Below are 25,165 nucleotides of genomic sequence, written 5' to 3' on the forward strand. Positions count from 1 at the left end.
ATCAAAACCTGACCAAGTCAGAGCGCCCAGCCTTACGCTCCCTCACGTCTGATGACTCCATCATGATCAAGCCGGCTGATAAGGGTGGTGCCACCGTTATCATGGACACCACCGCTTATCGCTCCGAATGCTTGAGACAGTTGGGCAACACCAACTTCTATCAACCTCTTGCTCAAGATCCCACCAAACGCTTACTAAAGATCATTCAGATCCTAGTGAATGAAGCCAGCACCAATGGTTGGATCACTTCCAATGAAGCTCAATATTTGGTTAACACCACTTCCATTGTACCTTATTTCTATATTCTTCCCAAGGTACATAAGAATGTTAATCCTCCCCCTGGCCGCCCCATAATTTCAGGACTAGGGTCCCTATTGGAACCACTGTCGGCATTTGCAGACCACTTCTTACGCCCTTTTGTGGCTAAAATGCCAACGTACCTCAAGGACACCAAGGACATCCTGATCCTACTCAAAGACTTGTCTTTTGATTGTGAAACAGAGTTCTTAGTCTCATTCGATGTAGAGTCATTGTACACATGCATTCCGCAGGATGAGAATTTAGATGTCATCGAATCTCTCCTGCTGGCTAATCCACCAGACTCCATCACTCCTGTCTCATTTATCATGTCATGTGCGAAGCTCGCCATGAAAGAGAACTTTTTTCAATTCGAGGAACAGTTGTTTTTGCAAGTGTCAGGCACTTCAATGGGGAGCATTTTTGCTCCCAGCCTGGCAAATCTGTATGTGCATGTCTTTGAGGAACAACATGTGCTTAGTACCAACAATCCATACAGAAATCAAATCAAGATATGGAAGAGGTACATAGACGACGTGTTCGTACTTTGGCAGGGACCCCTTTCCTCACTTTTGTCTTTCAAGAACTGGCTTAACAACTGTGACCCCTTTTTGAACTTCACCTGTGAGTACTCTAAGACTCAGCTACCATTCCTTGACATTTTGATAACCCCGTTTGATGGTGGCTTGAGTACTGAGCTATACAAGAAACCCATGGCGGTGAACGCACTTTTGAAGTATGATAGCTTTCACCCACGGGCTTTGCGGGACAATCTGCCTTTCGGCCAGTTTCTGCGCCTCAAAAGGAATTGTTCCTCAACTGATAAGTACAAGGAACATGCTAGTAATTTATCTAAACAACTATTGGCCAGAGACTATCCTAAATATTTGATCCGCAGAGCATCCAAACGCGCCGCGAATAACAATCGGGAGACTCTTTTGGCACCTAAGGTCCCCAAGACATCTGAGAACAGACTCACCTGCGTGCACACCTATTGTCAATTTTCCAACCAACTCAAAAAAATCATTTTATCTAACTGGAAAATTCTGAACATAGGCTATGTAGGGCTGCCTAGACCCCTTTTTGCGTTCAAACGCAGCAGTAACATCAGAGACCAGTTGGTGCATACTCGCCCACGCACTAACCAAACAGGCACCCAACATACCCTGTGGGGTCTACCTCCAGTTGTGGGCCACTATCCATGTGGTTCTTGTGCGGCATGCAGCCATACCTCGGTGACCAAAGAGATAGACATTGGCACTGGCAGACCGTGGACTCTTAGAAGCCACAGTAATTGCAATAGCTCAAATTTGATCTACCTTATAACCTGCCCGTGCGGGTTGAGATATGTTGGAATGACCACCCGTCGTATTAAAACTCGTATTTTGGAACACAAAAGCACGATACGGTGTGGTCGTTCCTCTACCAAACTCACCAACCACTTTCTAGAGGTCAATCATGCTCCCAATGACCTACACTGGACAGTCCTTGATAAACCCTACATACCACCACATCTTACAGATAGCTCTTCCTTTCTATTCAAACGTGAGCAAAGGTGGGTGTACAAACTGAAGACACACGTTCAGGGACTGAACGACGATATTCCATGGCTATCCTTGTAATTTTCATGGCTTGAGTTAACCTTCTGGCCCATGTTTCACACCGTGCTCTTGAGCATCACCTATCAAGTATATTTATTAACTTATTGCTGCTGTACACATTTTGCGGTTGCTCTGCTGGGCTTCCGTATACTGGCATGCACTTTCCCAGGCTGCTGGCCAACCACCGACTGTACTCTCTTTCCATTCTGACAGGCTTCTTTTGTTTTGCCCTCCCTACATATCGAGAGCTTTTAATTTTATTTTGTTATCAATTTCCCGGCGAACCTAGTGCACTCTTAACTAGTTTCGACCGCGTTGTCTAAACCGGTGTTTTAGCATCAGTTCACACCAATCCCTGCGAGTTCACACCCACGGAGCGACCCGCGCTTTTGGAGCTAGTGCCGTTTCAACTAGCGTGTCTCCGTTTGAATTACTCAGCATGTGCTTACTTTATTTTGCCCATTATGTATCTCCATGCGTCTTCGAGGCATTGTTACGCCTCTAATTCCTAGATTCCCTCAATTAACCCGCACACCCTGTGAAGGAGCGCAACCACCTTTTTCCCTAATTAACCGTGGCGCGCATTCCTTTGGTTTTTTGACAGCGTAATTCCAACCCGTCAGCAGCATACCTGTTTCCTCGGCAACTGCCACTCAGGTGGATCAGCACTTCTGATTGGTTCTCCCTACTCACAGCATGTGAAACTAGTCCCCTGATTGGCTTATGTCTTATGACACATTCTTTCTTAATCCTTCTCCGTCCAACCCCGCGGGACCTCCGGCTGCAGGCTCATTCCAGCCCGGTTCCCCGACGGAGAGGTAGGATTTCTGACGCTGGGCTCACACCGTCCCTCTCATCTTTTTTAGTTCAATTATGTTTTTATGAAGGCGGCTAATCTCCCACCTTTTATCGATATGTCTGGGCATACATCATGGCATTGCTGTACACTTGTACAGTCATTTTCAACTTGTTATTGTTTAGACCGATTTGAACAGGAGAGATTACGGTTTCAACATCGGTTTAACCTGTTGTTAAACGGTGATCTCTGTATCTTTAAGCATACTGTGCATTCACCGATTTTGTCAGTCTCCCTCGCTGTTAGATGACCTACTCACGTTTCTCACACTCGCTCATGACATGTAAGCACCCCATTCCTCAGTAGTCTTACATCTTTTTTTCAGAGCGGTGTTCCTTCCTGAGCGGTCGCCAGGTGGAGGTCAATTTTCCACCCAGTTTTCACGGGTGAGTGGTCCTTGCTTATAGTTTACACTTTCACATCTGTTACCACTTAGCATTTGGGACCAACATTCTTACACTGAATCTTTTTTGTTCAGGTGATGTCTGAATCATTGAGGAGCCGTACACCCCACAAGCAACTTTGGGGTGCCCACGATATCCTTTGATACGTTATTCTTTCATTTTTGCAGTAGCTAACCAGGTCCTGATGAAAGCCGAGCCTAGTTAGGCGCCTTGGCTGAAACATGTTGACCATTGTCTCATATATTGCTCCATTGGTTATATTGAACTAGTGGGGCTCTCACTTTTTTAATCTAGCATCGGTACGGCGGTGTCTAAGAGATTCCTCCTTGCCGTCCCGTAACTAGTTTTAACACACTCCTATTGCACTATTATTTCATCAGCACTGCATCCCCTACTCACACCCTGCTCTTCATTTGTGGATTTAGTCCACTTTTCAGTGCAAAACATAAACATCGTTGAGCTCTTACCTCTCGTAGAGGGGCCTGCGGCCCCCTGAGAGTAGGAGATTTTTCTTTGGGATGAAAATCCCATGTGATGGGGTTTGTTACCCGGGGTGAGTGAGTGATTACGTTCCTTAGGGATTGCCCTTTCACCACGTACATTAGGTTTTTGTTTCTCATTTCACACACCACCTTTTTATCTTTCTTCTTTGCTATCTCAGACCTCAGGGTTTTCAGTGTCTTTAATACTTTGTTTGGGGATATAATCCTGTGCGGTCTTTAAAAATGTTCCCTCTGACCCTCCGGTATCTAACCGTTTTGTGACAGAATTTATAAGTACACCATATAAGTACACAAATATGGTAAACGGTTTCAACAGATCATATTAGTATAATTGGTTTAATTAAAGAATTCAACAATATCATGTTTACTAAATATGAACATCTTTTTAAAAGCAAGCACAACAATTAGTGATCTATCGGTATTTATTTAAAGTATGTGACAAGGGTAGGAGGCTAAAAAGGCAGTTTCATGACCTTGAGTTTAAAAGCCCTACCTACTACAAAAAAACTGAAACTGGACTAAATATAAGCAGACGTTTCTAGCTGCAAATGAACAGCACTTGTACAGAAATATAGGCAATACTGACATCTAGTGGCTGGATGTAACTTGACACGGCACGGTTAAAAATACACACTCGCTTCTTTGGACAGCACACAATTAACAAATATCAATTAGTGACCAGCGGAAGTGATGACCCAATTTCAAAGATAAGGATTTTCGGAAAGAGGTAACACAATTAGTAATAGTCGTGGCAAAAGCATTACTGAGTTTACTTTGAAAAGGGCTGATTTGCAGCAATACACTGCTTCAGAGCGAGTCCCTGGGCCAGTCTGGAACAGTAGAGGCACAAGATTATTTATTAAAAATAGTTTTTTATTAGGTAACCATGCCCCGGCCGACTTCTTCCATATGGTTTGGTTGTGTCCCCGCTTGGGGCAGTTCTGGGGATCCATTGAAGTGGAGCTAACGGAGGTATTGGGCTGGGAGGTCCCTCACGATCCACGTCACTCCTTGCTGGGGATCACCGATGGGCTGGATGGGTCCCGGAATGAGAAGCTGTTTTTCAGCACAGCTATGATGGTGGCTAAACAGGACATTGTGGCGGCCTGGATAAACCCCGACTCACCAACTCTAGAGAGGTGGCGACGAGGGGTAGACTGGTGTGCGACCCAAGAAAAAGCCCTCTACAAAGCTAAGGGGTGCGTCAAGAAATATCGTAGAGTGTGGGGGAAGTGGTTGGAGAATGTGGAGGGTCCTGATTAAACTGATTTCAAATTTCGCTTATGTAATTTAATGGGGATTGTGATTGGGGGGGTACAGTAATTGTGTGAATGAATTTATACTTGTGATTTCCGTGTACTGGCTGAATTGTTTACATGTTTTAAAATCAATAAAAATGTGCTTATCAAAAAAAAAATGTTTTATTAGAAGTGTTGTGTAATTTAATTACATTTTTAGGATCGTGTTTCAAACATGCGTTGTTTTGAACGTGGTGGTAGATTCAGAGTGTATGTCAATAGAATAATTTTTGTGGTTCAGTAAGTCGTGGTTCAGTACATAGTTGTTTGGCTTTGGTCGTTGTTTAGCCTTCGTGGTTTAGGCATTCATTATTTAAGTGGTAGTTGTTTAATCATACATTCGTAATTATGGGGATGTCTTAAAAACACCTAAGCAAAAAATCTGTACTTAGAATAGTGTGCAGTCTGACAGGTATTTTGCTGTTTGTCATTGCATCAGATATATAATACAGCAAGTAACATTACACCTAGAACAAGCCGGGACTGTTGGCTTTGTCAATGGTTGTTCAATTCAATTCAATTCAAAAGACCTTTATTCAGGTTTCATAAAATCCATAAAAGTACAACAAAAACAATTCATTTACACAATAATACAATCCATAAAAACACCAGAATCAAAACAATTCATTTTCAGAAATGCAACTCTCATAAGACAATTTTCAGGGATTTTCCATCATTTTGCGTGCGCGTACTATTAATCTCAGAAAAGTGCTAGTGCGGAAGATTAATTCATCTGTATCCAGGGAGAATAATAATGAACAGGATTCCCCCAAGGAAAGGGGTCTTAATTTTCTAAAATAGGGAGTTAAAAACCAATTAATATATTTTAAATAAAATTTACAGAAGAATAGGAAGTGGATATCATTCTGTTTGCTAGTGCCATCACATGGGCATGGGTTATATTCTACTGTATGATGATACCCCAGAGGGAAAGCCAACAAAAATTTTACAGAACCTGCCCTTAAACGAAAGAGCAAGGATCGTTCCCAGTTAGACATGGGGAGAGTGAGGTAGGGTGGTAGTGGATACCTACACAAATCATTCCCCATGTATGTGACAACAGAAGATTTGAGTGACTCCCTCCCCATTCTTTCTGAATTAAAAAGTGCATAAAGTGCTTGTTTAACCACAACCTTATCTTTAGGCTCAATTCCAGTTGGTTCGGAAAAAAAATCGCCTTTATCCACGGTGCACAATATATTAAAAACTTCAGCTAACCAAGGTATTAGCATGCCGTGGTCACATTTTAGGCAATCTTTTATAATGCTTTTTGTTAAGGTCGCTGAATTATTTATCCAGATCCTAATCCAGAATAGGGCTGGTCTAGCTCTAATAAAGTCACACACATAGGGGAGATTTAATTCTTTATGACAAATAAATTCAGAAGCGGAGAAAGGTGCACCCAATATTTTCCTGCAAAAACGATTTTCCTCACGCTGGATCCCTGGATTTCTCCCCGAACCCCAGACCTCAGCCCCGTACGTGGCTACAGGAATGCACTGTAATTTAACATTTTTTAAAATAGCTCTAGTGGCACCTATTTTCTTTGGGCGTGGGAGGCTCAATATAGAATTGGTGGCTTTCGAGAACTTACCCATGGCATGGGCAGAATGCCCACTCCATCAGCCGTTCGCAGCGAAAACCAACCCTAAGTACGGAAAAGAGGTTACGGATTCTAGTCTATCCGAGCCTACATTTATAATATTAAGCTTCCTTTTCCCAGGTCCACAAGACATAATAAAAGATTTTTTTTAATTTACACGCAGATCTAATGTCTCCATATGTTGGACGAAAGCTCCAACAAGCAAACGAAGAGCATTAGGAGTGCGGCCCATAAGGACCGCATCGTCTGCGTATAATAAAACTGGTAATGGGTTCCCCTGAATAATTGGAACATCTCTCGTCACTTGTTTCAAAGCTTTGGCAAGACCGTTAATATAAATAATAAATAGCAGAGGTGCTAAAACGCACCCCTGCCTAACCCCCCTGCCTATTTTTATGGGTCCAGACACATCACCACCGGACCCGATCCTAACTTGTGCTTTGAGGTCAGTATGAAGGTAAGCCAGAAAGTTTACAAGAGCTTCATCCAGACCATAGTTAGAAAGCATAAGCCATAATTTGGATCTATTAACTAGGTCAAAAGCGGATGAGAGGTCCATGAATGCGAGATAGATTGGACTTGATCGAGCAACATTATACTTATCAACAATCAATTTTAAGTTTAAACATTGCTCCACCGTGCCCACGCCGCTCCTAAATCCCATCTGGCACGTGTCCAATAGGTCTGTGTCTTCAGTCCACTCTATCATCCTATTATAAATAACTCGTCCAAGGATTTTTAAAGTATTATCCAAGAGCGAGACTGGACGATAGTTAGCTGGGTCTGACCTATTGCCCTTCTTAAAAATGGGAACTATGGTACTAGTGGCCCAAGTTTCAGGCATAGGCACCATGGGTAAGCTGTTAAAAACATTAAGAAGAATTGGTGCCCATAAGTCCGTGTTATGCTTGATAATATCTATAGGAAGTCCATCGGGACCGGGGGCCTTGTTACCAAGGCTCTCTTTAATAGCTGTAACTACCTCAAAGAGGTCAATCTTGAGGCTGCATGGCTGCTCCGAAGTAAAGATAATTACTTCTTTGGAAGGAGTAGCATATATTTTAGTGAAATGGGCCTCCCAGCTGCTGCTAGTTATGTTACAGCTGATTGGGGATAAATGTTTCCCCATGTCTCGCGTCTTCCTAACAGCTGACCAGAAGGGGCCGCTGCTCTTCAAATTAGCGCTTTCGACCAGCGTTTCCCACTGTTCTGTCAACAGTGCGGCCTTCCTTTCAGTTGTTTTTAATTTATAATTTTTCCTGGCCAACTGTACCTCTAGTGTGCACCTTGGTTTGGAAGACAGTGCCTTACGTAGTTCCCTGTTTGCCGTGGAACAGGTGGAATCAAACCATCTTGGTTCTTTCACTGTCTTTGGCAATGGGACTGACAACAGTTTTTTAATTACTAGACACAGTTTGCCAAAATCAGTGATTATTCTATTATTATTTCCATTTGAGAGTAAACAAGAATTAATTAATTCAGGATAATCATTCCGCACATTTTCTAAAATAGCTCCGCTATCAATTCCCCTCCATTTTAGCCGCAGGCCATCACCAGATGGTGTAATGTCTCTTGCGCCATTAAATTTCGCATATACAGGGCCGGGGCCTAAATGCAAAGTGATTGTGAGGGGATTATGGTCGCCAAATGATGTCTTTATTTCCTTGGATTCCAGCACGCGATCCACTAAATCGGGGGACATAAAAATAAAGTCAATAGTTGAGCAACAATCTCTCCCCCTAAACGTAGGGACATAATCCATACCAGGTGATTGGGACGCTTCCATGGCATTACTAAGGGTGTGCTCACTTAGTATCTTTGCCAATTCAAACCCCCTTTTTTCAGCTTGGTCTGTAATATTATTAATGTCCTTAGCCCAACATTTCTTTATAAATTTGGCGTTAAAGTCCCCCCCGATTAAAATCCCTATCTCCTCCTCTGATTCCAAATTTGTTTCCAATTTCCGTAAGGTCTTAGAGAGTGCTATATAGTTTGTATTGGGTGTAGAGTGAAAATCATTGTTATAAAAATTAATTATATAAATCCTGGATTTTTGTTTCAGCTCAAGAACCTGGATATTCGGATTTCCTTCTGATAGATCTTTGATGGTACCTCCCATCAATGTACTAATACCTATGAATAATCCTCCCACTGCACGGCCAAAAATAGGCTTACTTGAAGTTACACTGAAGCAGTGGTAACCCTCAATAAATAAATTGCTAACAGCCCATGTTTCCTGGAACATAACAATATCTTTATCGTCCAGTAGCTTGACCCATTGAGGGTCAAGCAATTAGGATTTTCCCTGGTGATGATAGGTGCATCCTCACTCCCTCTATCTCTTTTCCGCAGTCAATCCTGACATTCCAAGTTGGAAAGAGCGTATTCAAATCGATTATGCGTTGGTATGTTATATGTGTACCTTGGCTCATTCTGGGGCATATTAAGATTTTGCTTGGGCCTTTCATAAGGTCTCTCCCTTGGATTGAAATAAGAGGGAGTGGGAAGAGGTAAATATGACATTTGATGCAATGGAGGTATGATCCGATGGCCTATTAAACGACCATTCCTAGGATTACAATTAAGATCCTGATGAGGGTATCCATAGCCATTCATAATGTTGTAGTTCATGCCGAGTTGATCTGCTAGAAAATTAAACCCAGGATTAGGATTAAAATCAATTAAATGTCTATAAAAATACCCAAGAGGAAGCAGAGTAGTATTTAATTCCCAGGGTGAGGGCAATGGGGCTTTTGAAAGTGTGGATTGTACCCATTGTAGGGATCTAAAATGTATAATTATACAATCCCCTTCAAACTTTTTTCTCAGTGGGCCCACCCACCCTACTCTTTGAGTGTGGATAATCTCCCCTGCTCCTTCCATTGGAAAATTACAATTTGCAGAGAGCCAATGAAGAGTTCTATTTCTTAAACTTGTATGGTTTTCCTCTTGGTTTTCCCTCAATTTTGGGACATTGGCTAAAACCAAGACATATGCTCCACACTCTGGGGGTAAGCTAATGCGAGCCGGGATTTGTCTCGTGTTAGTCACTTCAATTATATCCGGCTTGGCGATCGGGGGGTGTTGGTCAACATCATTCACTTGTGTCGTTGATGCCCTGTTACTTCTAGCAGTGGTTTGATCCCCTCCTCCAGAACTAGCTGCCTTAGTTGTTTTGGTGTTAGATGCCTGTTTAGATGGGAGTTCTGAGTTTAATAGGTCTTTACTTGTGCTCGGTTTGGGTGTTAAATGAGAGGCATTGATGTGCGCTATACTTTTCTTGTTGACCTTAGTATATTGTGATTTATCTGTGTTGGTGTTAATTGTCCCAGGGTGTAGTGTAGTTGTAGGGTTATGCCCTGTACCTATTTTTAACACATGATCATCTAATGCCCTCAACCTCTTGTCAATATTAAGGACTTGTTGATTGATAGGTCCTAGGAGGGTAGTTATCAGGGTCTCCATTCTCCCTCAGAATCCTTCGTTCCCCAGCATTACATTAGTTAGTGTGATTTGTTCATCCTTCTTGCTAAGATAGACTTCGCTATTACCATCATTTTGCTCTACAGAGGTAGGAGGCCTCCGCGATTGGTGGCACCCACCATTGTCTCTACGTTTATTTACTACTGGCTCTATTTGTTTCCCTTTTCGCTTTGCTTTTTGTTTTCTTGCTTTCTGTCCCCTTGTTCGCGTTGGTATGCTATCACTTTTCTCCCTATCTATAATCGACACATCGGTATCTGAGCATAGTTCTATTCCTTCCGAATGTGCCTGCTCGTTAACTAGGGATGGAATAGAGTCAGCGCTCCTGTTAGCACTTGATCTTAGCATAGTCGGAGTTAGCGAGAGTCTATTATCCATCAAGCAATAGTTAGGGGATACTGTGTCCACAATTATGCAGTTCTTATTCGGGTCTGTGCCTGGTAGCCCCGCGTAAGATGTTATATGCGATGTAGCAAGCAGGGAGTCCAGTGAGTTATCCTGCAGCAAAGGTGGTGGCAGGCTCGATGGAAGCGAGAGACGTCTTTCGGTATTTTGAATTGCAGAAGCCACAACGCCAATTGTCTTCTGGAGCATTTTATCAATAGCAGTCAAACTGGGCAATGGGCTGGGGGTAGTAGCAGTAAGTGATGAAGTTGGCTGCTTGCGAATAGATTTAGGCACAGGTGGTGGTCTTTTCCCCATTTTCAATGTGTATCCGGGTATGCTACACAACACTAAATAGTTCCCAGCCACAGTATATAATATACTCACAAAAGTAGGGTTCTCTTGCAGCTAGACCCACACCTCGTTTGGGCCAGGGGGGGTGGCCCGGCCCGACCTCCTTCGACCCCGGACGGCCGCAGACGGCCCGCCCTCTGCCCGGGCTCAGCCCGCGCGCGTCCCGCGACGCAGAGGGAGCCAATGCTTTTAAAGCGCCTCCGGGCGTGCTGATGTCCGGAAGTTTGCAGAGGCTCACGGGAGCTGTAGTTCCCCCAGCTGCGGCCGATGGCGTGGGCCAGCCGGAAGAAACACACAGCGTTTGGACCCCGTCAACTGTAGCCTGCTCAGGACCCGGAAAATCTGGTAAGTGCTGTCAGCTAGGGCTTCGGCAAATGTCCCCCGCTCCACCGAGGGAGCCAATGCTTTTAAAGCGCCTCCGGGCGCGCTGATGTCCGGAAGTTTGCAGAGGCTCACGGGAGCTGTAGTTCCCCCAGCTGCGGCCGATGGCGTGGGCCAGCCGGAAGAAACACACAGCGTTTGGACCCCATCAACAGTAGCCTGCTCAGGACCCGGAAAATCTGGTAAGTGCTGTCAGCTAGGGCTTCGGCAAATGTCAAGGGTTGTTAGTTTCATTAAGATAAAGGAGCAACAACTATGGCTTCGTTGTAAATAACGTTGAAAATGCTTCCATTCTGAAATGATGAGACTATGAAAGAACGCGAGACTGAAGTAACATCAAAGGCAGTGAAGGGTAGTACTGCTGCGGAGTTAAGAATTTTTTTCACCCTGAGGCCTGGTGATGGCAACAATTGAGAGGCCGATAGGGACCCGTCTCAGAACCTGCTTTTTAGAACTGCCAGTGCTGACCACCGGCAGGACCTGGCCCTCTTAAAGCGCTGACTACTACATCTACACCCTCTTCAGATAACTCCTCTTCCACATCATTCCGCCACTATTTTTACCATCACATCCACTGTCGCTACACCCTCTTCCACCACTACCCACACTTTCACCACCACATCAAACACAACGCCTTCTGGTTGTCATGCAGGAGAAGGTGACATTTCACATTAAGAGTCTCACTGCTTCAGTTCATAAGCCGGAGAATAGCTGCCTTTACCATACCACTCCCATGCTGCACATCTCCCAACAGTCTCTATCCCACCATTCCAATATAGCGCTTCTCTCTACAGGCTCTACCCCACCATTAACATGAAGCGCTTCTATGCTCAGGCCCCGCCACTCCCACATAACCCCTCTCTCTGCAGACTCCACCTCACCACTCCCATACAGTGCCAGCCCCTGAGACTTCACTCTACCACTCCTACATAGAGCTCTGCAGCAGAGTGGGCAGGTTCTTTCTGCTCTTTGGGCAGGATTAAATTAAAGCACAGGCAAAGTGGGCACTTGCCCAGGGCCCCAGCCTTTCAGGGGCCCCTAAAAGAGCGAGCTCTGTTATGCACAGAGGCTTGCTCTGATCGCTTTGCGTAATTCTTAAAACAGGTTGGCTTGAATACCATTTTCCTTTAATGTATTTTTAATGTGGATGATGTGTTTGTCTATTACATACATTTTTCAGAGAAATGTTGTGTTTATGTCTCTTGCAACATCAATAAAAAAGTTTCGATTAGATCAAAACAGGACCTCTCCTGTGAGAAACCGGAGGGGGTCACAGAGATTATTTGCAGTAATATTAGTGAGCTGCTGCTGTGTTTCAATATTGAAAACACGCCTATCCCTTCATATTCGATGTAAACACATTTAGAATTTGGAAGAGTGCGCCTGTGCACTGTCAGTTACCTGGCCAAAGAGGGCATGAAAGAGCAGTTCTGTTAGGGCCCCCAAAATAGGTTTGTCCCAGGGCCAACAAAATCTTTAAGATGTCCCTGCCTTTGGGGTTAGGGTTACTCTAAGCCTCGCAGTGTGAGTGGTTCGTTACAAAGTAAAATACTGATCATATTTGTTGTGGAATAAATTGGGCCTGAGGTATCAAGTTTTACCCGTTCTGGGATTATCGGGAAGTGCGTTGTTACATAAGGACCTGGGTCTCCTTATACTTACAGGATCTAGAGGTAGCCTATCAGCTGATTGGTGGGCTGATCAAATGTGGAGCTCAACAGTAGGCAGAGATTCATTAGCTGCGTCTTTACGTACTGCGTGCGTGACGTCTCTGGGTGTTTTAGTGACCTCTGGCCCCAGCGTGAGGGGCTGCACCAAGGTTGTTGGTGGGTGGCCAACTGAGATACCATGCCATGTTTTTGTAGCGTCAGGTGATACTCTTCTTGGTGCTGGCATCCTCACCACTGGGGGTTAGGGGGCGGTCTGGCGGGGTTGGTGGTTTGGACTCGCATTGGCATGAAAAGTTCCCTGCCCGTCCCAAAAGAGCTGGGCTGCCCGTCCGTTGTCTTGGGCTGCCAGGTGGAGGGTAATCATTTATTAGTAGTATCAAAACACCCTCCTGCACACTGTAGTCCGAGGGCCTCTAATGGAATGTGCTGGAATGCTTTCAAGGAGGTACTAATTTGCAGGGGGTGGAGTGGAGTGGGAAGACAATATGTAAATAAGATGGCGAACCTTCCTTCAGGCCCTAGCTGTTGTGTATTTTCACTGTTAGAATTAAACTATAAAATAAGGTATTGTATTAATTAATGCTCTTTTCTTTAACCAGAGGTGTAAGGTTTACTATAATGAGGTGTGAGTAGCTAATTACCTCCTATTTATATCTTATTATTCTGTCAGTTGCAGCATAGCTGCCAAGGTTGCAGATTGCTATGTGTAACATTGTTTTAAATACAGTGTAATTATGAGTGACATTTCAGCGACTATGAGTGACACTTGCTCACGAGCAAAATAAAACAAGGAAGAGAAGGGAAACATAAATATCAGAAATTACACCAATTTATCAGACTGTAGCCAAAATTGCGGAAAATAGATCAAGCAGTCTGGAAGACGTTCATAATTTATAATCAGATGAGTGACTCGCAGACTCACTCGATTGACGCTGACCACATGAGCTTTAAGCAGGGCTGCATTAGAAAGCGGAGCGTGGGAGGCACTCATTTAGGCCACAGCTAGGTTGAAAGCATAGTCTCACGGACCTGACTTTCAGAACACTTTCATTTGAGGAAGGCGACGAGCCAGCTCTGCGGTAAAGATTATGCTCAATCCTGATGGCACACACACTGTGATGCATTTTTGGATCAGGATTTGCACATTTACTATTATTCCAAAAAAAGGTACTGGCACAGGCCTTTACTTTCACCCACCTCTGCAGTTTAACAACAGTACTTGCCAAGTTTTTTCTGTCATGTTTTAGTTTCCCGGCCAGAATAGCGTTTTAACCAAATGCATGTTACATTTTCGTGCTAGTAATTTCACTCGTAACACTGAAACACAATTATTGGCTCAAAACTATCTGGGAACATAAACTGCTGTTTTTATGGGTTACTTAATATCTGAGAGTTGAAAATCACACTCACCACAATCTCAGCAGGGTGCGAGAAAAACAGCCCAAGAAAGGACCCGTGCACAACAGGAGCTACTTGTGATAGAAACACAGCGAGGGGACATGAACCGGACGTGAGGTTCCATGACCAATGTACAGAACATTCTCGCAAGCTTTCATGCGTCCCCCAAAGACACATACATGCTCAAAACCCGCCAATCATTGAAAAAAACACATTCAAATAAAAAGGCAGACTCATGGCATTTGTTAATGTTTGCATCAATGTTCTTATCTTGTCATTTTGTAAATCACCATTATCACTTTTTTTTGCTTGCTTGTGGTTTAGTCAAATATTCAGCATGTATTTTCGCTGGGTCAATTAAGCACAGGTCGAGGCAAGATGGCCGCGAGTGAGCTGTGCTGAGCAGTCGCCTGGATCTCTCTCCCATCTCAGATGAAGCTGCTGGGTTCTTAACTATCCTCCTCTCAGCTTTGAACCTGGTTATAATGCCTGGATTCTAGGAAAACCTTACCGATGCCGACACTTTTATCGGGGATCAAACACTACATACTAGCGGAATTAGGCTGCTTGAAAGAAAGCTGGCGAAGATTCAGCAGTGTCGTTGACTGTATAAAGACAAGATATATACAGTTAACCAGGATGCCGCCCCGACCCTCTAAAACTGATAAAACAAAAGAAACGAAGGAAAAAATGAAGACGAAGGAACAAACTAGTACTTATTCCCTAAAACATCAAACTGAGCTGGCCGCCCTGGACGCCGGAGTAAAGGAGTAAGGGGCTATCCGAAAGGCGGCGTTGCAGAGTAATAACAAAAGAGCAATGGAGACACGAAGAGGGGAAAAAACTGACAGCGTCGGAAACAATGGAGCGGGCTGTCACGCAGGTGATGTTAGGAATAAACCGACATTGAAACATGCCACAAGCACAGAGAAGACGGAGAGGACGAAAAACAAAGCCAACTATAGAGATACCCCCCTGAGGCAACCTACCATGACAGAAGCGTTCTCCGGACCTGCCAGCAGTCGAGCGCCAAGCGAATTCGGCCACAACAGAGTCGGACTCAGCGGATTCAGTGTTCCTGGAAGCGTCCTCGAGGACGCGGGAGACGCGGCAGGCACGTCAGTTGCAGACGCTTTGGTTGCTAAGCAACAGCAACAACTCGGACAGGAGCAGCAGCAGTTTGGGGGAGAGTGTGAGAGCGGGACTCTGCAGGTTGGCCTGGACTCCTCTGTAATTCCTCCTTGCACTGAGCCTGGATTGATAACATCCGGTGAGAGAGGGGATAGGGGGGACGGGGGGGGCAAGCATGAGGACACCGATATGTTGGGTGCCATTATGGTGCTTGAAGCCGAATTACTGGCCTCTAAACCCCCCGAAAACTCCCGTACCTTATCCGATAAGACCCTCACTACCCTCACTACCTGGGGAAGCTCTGCTAGCTTGGGAGAAAAGGAAGAGATAGCTAGACAGAGATTACAGGACTCCAGAGGGGCAACAACGGAAAAAGTGGAGGTGGTCTCAGGTGAAGGAGAGAAATTTTTTTCCCTTAACGAAGACTCAGATTCTGCACAAATAAGTGAGGAGGTTTCAGGGGATCAAGATGATGATGAGACATCATTCTCGGATAGTAACTCCTCTGAGGAGGATACAGGCACAGGGAAAGACTCGACCCTGCGAAAAAGACAACAAAAGCCGAAATTAAACAACGTACAAATGAGCGGAACGGGAGATACCGAAAGGGGGTTGCTCTGGGATTATTCGGGCACCTCTCAGGTGTACCAGGCTGAAGACAGTATTGGTTTACTGAGACAGTCCGCTTCTCTTGATACTTTGTCTAGCACACTGAAACAGATGCAAACGGAGGCTAGAACTGCAAGTCGGAAGGCAAGACAGGATGCCAAAAAGATACAGTCTTCATTAAGAAAAACAAACAAATTATATGAGGATTTGGTAGGAAGAGTCACCGAAGTAGAGGAGCGCACTAGCAATTTAGAAGACGACCATATTAACTGGAAGAGCTTTAAAACAGCGCATGAGAAGATGGCAGAGGACTTTCAGTGGAAACTGGAGGATTTTGAAAACCGCCAAAGGCGAAATAACGTCAGAATTTTGGGTGTGGCCGAGGGGGTGGAAGGGTCGGACGTAAGACATTATGTGATTAACCTTCTTAAGGGTGCATTTCCGGAGTCCCAGTGGCAGTGGGATAAAGAAGTCCAGAGAGCACACAGATTTCCTTTCACTCTCAGGGGAAAAAAACAGGGGGCTGAAGGTGGCGGTGGCGGGGGTACAGCCTTTCCTCGAGCGATTCTAGTATACTTAGGCAATTATCTGCTAAGGCAGGAAATAATCGAGAAGGCTAGACCAGACTCTAAAAGATCATTTGACGGTGTTTCCTTTTTTGCTAGGCCTGATTTCTGCCACGTGACAGTTGAACGGAGGTGGAGGTTGAGGCAGTTGATTTCAGCATTTCAGGGGTTGGGGTCAGAAGCCTATTTATTGTTCCCCGCTAAGTTAAAAGTGGTCACTAGAGGAAGAATTATGATTTTTTTTTCAGAGATCAAAGCCCAGCAGTATATAGAGGAGTTGAAAAATCAGGGTTTGTAAGGAGATATGGGATGGGAGGGGGGTGAGACTGTTACAGCTCGGACCGGCCACATATAGGTCCTGCGGACCTATTTGCCTGTACAGGGAGGGGGCGGGGGGAGGGAGGGTCGGGGGCGGGCGTGGGGGGCACTGCTTCAAGGGTTAAAAATTTGGTATCTACAGAATAGGATAAAGCACAATATTTCACTATCCTTCGGATGGAGGACATGGTATGTACAAGTTAGACGATGGAGACTATCACAGAAGAATGTAGATTGTTATATTCTCAAAATATATGGCAGATTTGGAGAAAGAGTTTTTTTGATATCTTTCAATGCCTTGTAAAATAGCCTCGATTAACGTATGTGGCCTTAATGACTATAGGAAAAGAACGAAGGTTGCAGGGCTGTTGAGATTTTTACAGCTAGATTTAGTATGCCTCCAGGAGACGCATATTGAAGCATCGCAATCATATCTGTTGGAACAATTGGGATTTGATGTAATTGCAGCAAGTAGACAATATACTAGAACTAGGGGGGTAGCAATATTAGGAAGACTTAGGGATCTCGTGGTGCATAGGAAAAAAGAAGACCAGTGGGGAAGATGGGTCATGGTGGATCTATGTTTTAAAGGGGCACGGTTCACATTAGTCAATATTTATGGTTCTACTGAAGATGACCCGGATGTTTGGCAATATATGGATATGGAAATGCCACAGTGGCCAGAACCTTTTGTATGTTGTGGGGATTTCAATATCCATGACCCGAGAAGTTCATTTTTAGAACCTAGTGGGAGGTACTTAGGGAGAAAGAAGAAATCATATAGAGCCCTTGCCGCTGTGACCCAGCATAATTCTTTAGGTGATCCTTGGGTGAAGTACCATCCCAATTTAGATGGCAGTACATTTTATTCCGCACCACATAAAGTATTAGTCAGATTGGACTATTTCCTGATATCTAACTCTTTAATTTGTAACTCCAAAATAGAGAAACAACCTAGGGTCATATCTGACCACAACCCGCTTGTTTTAATCTTAGACACCATCCAGATAAATACCATAAAAACACAGTGGACCTTTGAGCGTAGTTTATTAAAAGACGAGGCATACCAGAATCATATGAAGAGCTGGATAATTAACTATTGGGGAGATAATAGAGGTACGGCATCCCCCGGCTCAGTTTGGGATTGCTTTAAGGCTGGGGTTCGGGGGGAAACGATAAGCTTTGTAATGGCAAGGAGGAAAAGGGAAAAAAGGTATTTGGAAGGTATAAGGCTTAAGTTAATTGTGGCAGAAGAAAATTTAGCAACAGCCATAATGCAGGGAATACCACTTGACCCCTATATACTCAGCCTGGTCAATCTTAAGGGGGATGCTACTGAGGGCATCATTGCAAAAGCCACTGAAAAATATCTTGTACATAAACGGGATACCTATGAGCTAAGTGAGAGGGTTGGGCATATTTTGGCCGTTAGAACTAGACAACGGGCAGCAAAGGCTGATATTAAGGAGATACAAGATTCTCAGGGAAACCTGAGTACTGATTCAGACTTTATTAGAGAAGTATTCCATAAGTTTTATACTGACTTGTACTCTTTGGAAGAAATAAGGGACTCGACTGACATTGGAAGATACCTCACTGACATTTCTGCCCCTGTTCTTTTGTCAGACGATAGGGAGATGCTAGATGCCCCTTTACAAGTGGAAGAGATTAGAGGGGCACTGGAGAGTCTCCCCTCGGGGAAAGCTGCGGGGCCGGATCAAATTCCAGTAGAATTTTATAAAACTTTTCAGGATATCCTGCTTGTGGAGATGACTCATATAATGCTCTATACACAGCAAGGAGGTACCCCCCCCGGAGTCTTGGGGGGGGGCGGATATTGTTGTTATTCCAAAAAAAGGGAAGTCCCTTATTTCGCCTGCCTCATATAGACCGATTACCCTCATGAACTCTGACGTTAAAATCTACTCTAAAATCCTCGCGACAAGGCTTGCGCAGAATATAGAGCAGCTTGTAAGCCAGTCACAACACGGATTTATTCCAGGCAAGGGAACCACCCAACATGTCAGGACAGTTATCACAATGTTTGATGCTGCAGGAACCCTGGGTGACCCTATCGCAGCATTGTTTCTAGATGCAGAGAAGGCTTTCGATAGGGTCGCCTGGGAGTACCTTTGGGCAGTCCTGAGATGGTGTGGTATAGGGCAAGGCTACATAACAGCTATACAAGCTCTATATAAAGGACCCACAGCTAGAGTCAGAGTTAATAGAGGGTACTCAGAGGAAGTCAAGATCTGTAGGGGGACAAGACAGGGTTGTCCCTCATCCCCACTTCTCTTTGCTTTATTTCTTGAACCATTACTACGACATCTGGAGAGAAATGATGGAATTCCCCCAATGGTCTTGAATGGTAGAATAGTTAAAATCCTCGCATACGCTGACGACGTGGCAATACTAACACCCGACCCTGCTATGGCTATAATTGAGGTAGAGCGAGAAGCCACCAAGTTTGGGCACGTTTCGGGTTATAGTTTAAATAAAACAAAGACTATGATAGTCAAAAATAAATATACAGTTTGCACAGACCCTAGGGTTGTTATGTCAGCTACATATTTGGGTATTGTAATTGCAGCTAACATCGATGCTATTGTTGAGGTAAATATAACCCCTGTCTTGGCTAAAGTAAAACTAGACCTAGACAGAGTGAATAATTTACATCTCTCCTTAGTCGGAGTCACTAACGTGGTGAAAATGACAATATTGCCAAAATTCCTCTATTTATTTAGAGCAATTCCTTTATTCTTTGAATCTAAATGGTTTAATATGTTGGAGGGTATACTTAACAGGTTCATATGGGCACACGGAAAAACACGTAGAGCGTACAGATTCATGTCTCTACCTAGAGAAAGAGGAGGATGGGGTGCTCCCGACTTTAGACTATACTATTTGGCATCTGCTTTACAATACATGCAGGGTTTAATTGGAGGAGGGGGGATTCTACAGAAAGTTAACTTTTCGTCGACGGAGGTTTATGCAATTTTATTGGGTCAAGAGACAGAAAATTGTTTATTAAAATATACAGATTTTGCTTGTCTCAGAAGGAAACAATTTAAAACTCTAGATGCGGCTATTAAAGTATGGAATGCATTTTTGAAAAAAATGGGGATGGGAAGATTTCATAGATATGTCAGACTTTATAAGAACAGATCCTTTCCCTCCGAAATATTTTCGGACCCAGTTATGTCTCTATGGGACGAAAAGGGAATTAAGAAACTTGGGGATATAAGAGATTTAAAGGGAATAGCGCAGTTTAGTACACTTGCAAGCATATTTGATCTAAGTAATCGGGACTTCTTCAAGTATTTACAGATTAGGAGTTTTTTGGGTAAAAAGCAGGGCGGCTCGGTAGGGTATCAAACCAATGATTTTTTGGAGATCTTGAGTTCAGGTGGGGAACATACGATTAGATCAGCGTATGCAATTCTAGTTAAAACTAAAGTGGATGATTTAGACAAATATAAATATAAGTGGGTGGAGAAACTTCAAGGGGGAATAGATGACTTCCAGGAGTCGCTGGAACTGGGATGTACCATACTATGCTCGGCCTCCCTGCAATCGCAGCATTATAAAACATTATTTTCGTTATATTATACCCCAGATTGAATTGCTAAATGGGGTGGTACTAGTGGGACTAACTGCCCTCGCTGTAGCTCGTCAGAAGCGGATATTATCCATATGTTTGCTACCTGTCCTCAGTTATACACGTTAAAAAGGGATATTAAGAGCTTTTTTGCCCTTGCACTGGGGTTACAGGTATCGTTAAATCCCCTGATGATACTATTGGGAATTGGAAATAGCGGGTTAGATAAAGAGTTCTTATTTATGGCTATGGCAGTGTATAGACTAACCCTAGCCAGGGCATGGCTAGATGTAACCCCTCCCTCCATGCAAATATGGTTGGCAAATTTAATCTCCATATTTAATTTAGAAAAACCTATATACGCCAAGAAGGGAAGAACTGGGAGAGCCTTAGGCTTAAGAATATGGAAGCCATTAGCAAGGTGGAGGGACGGGATAGGGTAGTGAATAGAAGACCGAGGGGGTCATGCTTGGTTTTTTTGTGTGAATTTTCTTTTTCTACTAAGTCAAGTTATGATATGATATGATTACTTAAATTTAAACTTTGTGGATAAATTCTCAATGGTGTGTGTGCCACCTCTATCGGGGGGAATATGTATTAATGAATGTAATTGTGCAATGTCGAAAGTAAAATAAAATATATTAAAAAAAAAAAAAAAAAGGGTCAATTAAGCACAACACACACGCTCGTGTGACTGGTACTTACTTTGACTCAAGTTTTGCAGGCAGCGATTGCAAGGCAAGCAGACTGCGAGTCACCGTGGCAGTTCAGTTTACCGTCCTGAAGTCTGCTGTTGTCCAGTCAGTACCAGGCTGTCCTGGGCGGCCGGGCCGCTGCAACAGCCGGTCACTGACTAAATGACGACAAGGCAGAACCGGGAACACAACAGCTGTAACTGTTCCCGTTTTAAAGATCGTGTAGCTCTGCAGACGCATGGTGTTAATGGAAACACAGGTGGCTGGTACTTACTTCAAGTGGTTTTCCATCCGCTTTCTTAGTCCGAGGCTGTCCTCCGAGTCTAGTTGACCAGTGACAGACACTGTCCTGGGCAACCGCTCCAACGCCAACCGCCGGTACCCGACTCCATGATGTGAGCTCGGTAATGAATAATTGAGACAGCACACGACGGCGGCCCTGGCAGGTGTATGCAGCAGGCAGCGCTTCGAGCTCCATAATTGAGGTGGCGCCGACAGAGCCAGACCGAGCCGCTTCCACCAAAAACAAACTACCCCGCCTTTGGTAGCAGGACGTGACGCCACCCCACCACTCCAGACGAATGGATGTGTAATTACTGGGCACTGCCGTGACGTCAGGATGTGAGTACCGCCCCACAGGAAATGTTCATAATGAAACATTGTTGCACTGTGCTTGCCAGCAGCCCTAACTGCAAGACTCAAGCCTGCATGTAAACAGCGCGCCCGCCACCGGCGGCGCACTGCCACACTGTAACTCCATGATATAGTTTACGCAGCGCTTCAGTGAGGCTGCTGAAGCACTATGCATATGCGTGGCAATGCATTTCAGTGTGGTGATGCGGAGCACCACACTGAAATGCGTTAGTCTAACGCATGATGCGTGATACTTGGCAGCACTGTTGCAGATTTGCATTTCTGTTGATTAATTCAGGAACACGAATATCAGAAAGCTGCAGGGAAAAGATGAGTAGGGTCCAGATGTGCGAAGCATTTTTGCGGTCACCAATGCGATCGCAAACATTTTCCTTATGTACAAATGACAAATTCAGTGGTGGCTTCCCTGCTAGACAAAGGAGCATCACCCAACTTCTCAAAAGGAAAAATAAAATGATAATAACGTACCATTATCATTTGATTTTTCCTATTGAGTCAGTGGCTCTCGTGCGGGGCGGAGCTGGCCTTATCAGGGAGAGAGTGGTTTACACTACTTGACATGACTGCTTGGCCGGCCCTCTCGGGCTGTGTTTTGCACCCAAATCCCAGTCACAAAATAGTAATGATGTACCACTTTCTCAAATGAGGTGGTAAGTCATTCAGAAACGGGAAGAAGTCTCCAAGGGACCCCTTCCACATTGTAAATGTTGAAAAAAATATTATTTAGGAGTAGGCAGTGATCCCAAGGTGCCAATGCCTACTTAAAAAAAATGTTAGTTATACTTTGTATTATGTTTTTTAAGCACATCCTATTTTGCTTTAAGGAAAATGGGTTGCATTTTAAAAAAAAAGTCACTTCATTTAAAAGCAATCACAGACATGGTGGTCTGCTAACCTCAGCAGGCCATCATCCCTGTGATGGTGGCGATTCCTAGTGGTTTGCAATTTGTGACCTACCTAATTTATATTCATGAGGTAGGTTATTTGCGTCCGTACATATTAGTACATAATATGTTAGTTCGCAAAATAATACACTCGTCACAAAAATACTGATTGCAAATAGCGACCAATATTTCGCAACCAGTGCTACGCACATCTTTCCCCAAGTGAACTACTCGCACACCGCTTGGGCAGCTTGTGACTTCTGTTGTAGGGAATGTTTGTGAGATTAGTTTAATTCGCTGGAGCACTAGACATGAAATTATCAGTTTGAAATGTTTAAATTCTCTCTGTTGTATTTTATAAAGCTATCTGCGACCAGTCTTGGCTGGCCAGATGGTACTAAAAATTGAAGATTTTTGCAGTAAACTTTTGACTGATCTTTCTTTCATCAGGGCTCAAACAAGGCAGAGAAATTTGATTATGTAAGTCTCTTGATTATCTTGCTTATTGTTCAAGACTATTATTATTATAGTTGCTGTAATTATACTGTGTGTTAACATTATTTTAAAATGTGGGTCTGCTGTTTCTTTGCCACTGTTTGAGGCGACCTAGACAGGCAGGCCTCCGTGTCAATACTTAAGGGGCTGTGGTTGTCGGTGGGCCTGCGGCACCTGGGTGGGTTGTGGACACTGTCCACACTAAATGGCATGGGAACACGGGAAGGAGGAACATCTTTTACACCGGAAGTAATACAAGGAAATTGGTATACTGCAAAGAGAAGCCTACAAAGGTGAGAAGCCCATATAAAGTAGGGTTGGAGGCGGAGCATCCTAGTTAGGGGCCACCACAACTTTGGCGTAACCTAGATTGGGGAACTGTAAGGATCAGATAGCCAGGAGAGAGATATTGCAGGAGCATGGTAAGAGAACATTTAGAGAGGTGGGATGGTGGGAATAGGCTAACCCACACAGAAAGCGGGGCTTCAGTGGTAGCGATAACACGGAGGCAGAGCTGTAGGACTGAGGTATTTGGAGATAGGGCTGGCTGGAGAGTACTAACCACTGGAATGAGGGTCTCTGCTGAGATTGCTCTTGTCCGTTCTGCAGGTGATGCAGTTCCTGAAAAAGATGTCCGGGGACGAATATGTTGGATTCAGCAACGCAACGTAAGGGTTCCTCTCATTCTTACAAGGCACAGACCACATGTCCTCACACTGCATGATGTGCTACCTTTCAACAAAACTGCACTCAGTGTCTCTTATTTTCTCCTCTAGTTCTCTTTTTCATCTCTCTCTTCCCCACTCTAGGTACCTATCTCTATCTCTCTTTATCTGTTTTCTCTCTCTCCCTCCACCTCTTCCTCTATTTCAGTTGGGTACACCTTCCTGCAGACTCCTGACCTTATGACTATCTTTCCCGGTGTCAAACTCCTCCGGGAAGCTTTTCCCCAGCAATAGCTCTCCAGCGTTGCTAAGGGGCACAATGCAGCTTCAGCCGCGACTCTACCCATCATACGTGACAATATCAGCGCATATTACGTATCAACCAGTGCCCTGGCTTTAATTCCTGTTTTTCCATGCCTCGTCGACGCAGAGACGTTTTAATGGATAGGCAAAGTGGGCCCCAGCCTTTCAGGGGCCCCCTGATAGAGCCAGTTCTGTTCTGCAGAGAGTATCGCTCCGGTGGCCCTGAATAATTGTTAAGCCGATCGTTTTAAATGCCGTCTTCCTTTAATTTATTTTTTACATCGGTGATGTGTGAGAGTCTTTCACAGACATTTCGCAGAGAAGTATTGTGTTTATGTTTCATGCAACATCCATCATAAAAGTTTCTTCTAGATCAAAACAAGACCTCACGTATTAGAAATGGGAGGGGGTTGTAGCGATTACTTGCAGTAATATTAGTGAGCTGCTGCTGTGTTACAATATTGAAAACACAGGTGTCAATATTCCTGAATATTAGATGTGGGCACATTTAGAATTTGGACCAGTGTGTCTATGCACTGTCAGTGACCTAGCCAAAGAGGACGTGAGCGTTGAAACTGGATCATAAATTCAAAGCTGTTCCGAACAGAGGTCCCCAAAATACGTTTGGCCCAGGGCCCCCAAAATCCTTAAGATGTCCATGCATCGACGTAGGTACAGAACTCTCTCCGTGCTTCACTTCCAAATTCCGCAGCATTTTTACAGCCACTTAGTTAAAACTAGGCCTGGGCGGTAAATTCCGTTCCGTTCGCGGAATTTGGGTAATTTCGCGTTCTGCGGAGAACGCGAAATTGACCAAAATTCCGATTTCCGCGACTTCGCGAAATTTTTGCTTGTTCGCGTTCTCAAAATGCGTGTTCGCGAGATAGTTCTCCCCGAGCACGCAAACAGCGATTGTGAACAGGAAAAAAGCATCGCGAACAAGCAATTCCGCGTGTTCGCGGAATTTCTGCGTGTTCGCTGAGATTTTTTACCGTTTCGCGGAGATTTGCGTAAT

General features: G+C 44.3%; 1 protein-coding gene across 1 annotated transcript in view; it reads left to right on the forward strand.

Annotated features, from left to right (window-relative positions):
* GLS2 (glutaminase 2) overlaps positions 1-25,165 on the forward strand; it is a 263,334-nt gene that overhangs the window by 147,241 nt on the left and 90,928 nt on the right. The window contains exons 8-9 of the mRNA XM_085600886.1: positions 23,138-23,167; positions 23,792-23,850. Of these exons, the coding sequence (XP_085457012.1) occupies positions 23,138-23,167; positions 23,792-23,850 (89 nt within the window). The remainder of the gene's footprint in view (positions 1-23,137; positions 23,168-23,791; positions 23,851-25,165) is intronic.

The sequence above is a fragment of the Triturus cristatus genome, chromosome 4_2 (assembly GCF_964204655.1).
Source record: "Triturus cristatus chromosome 4_2, aTriCri1.1, whole genome shotgun sequence".
In the NCBI taxonomy this organism is placed as follows: Eukaryota; Metazoa; Chordata; class Amphibia; order Caudata; family Salamandridae; genus Triturus; species Triturus cristatus.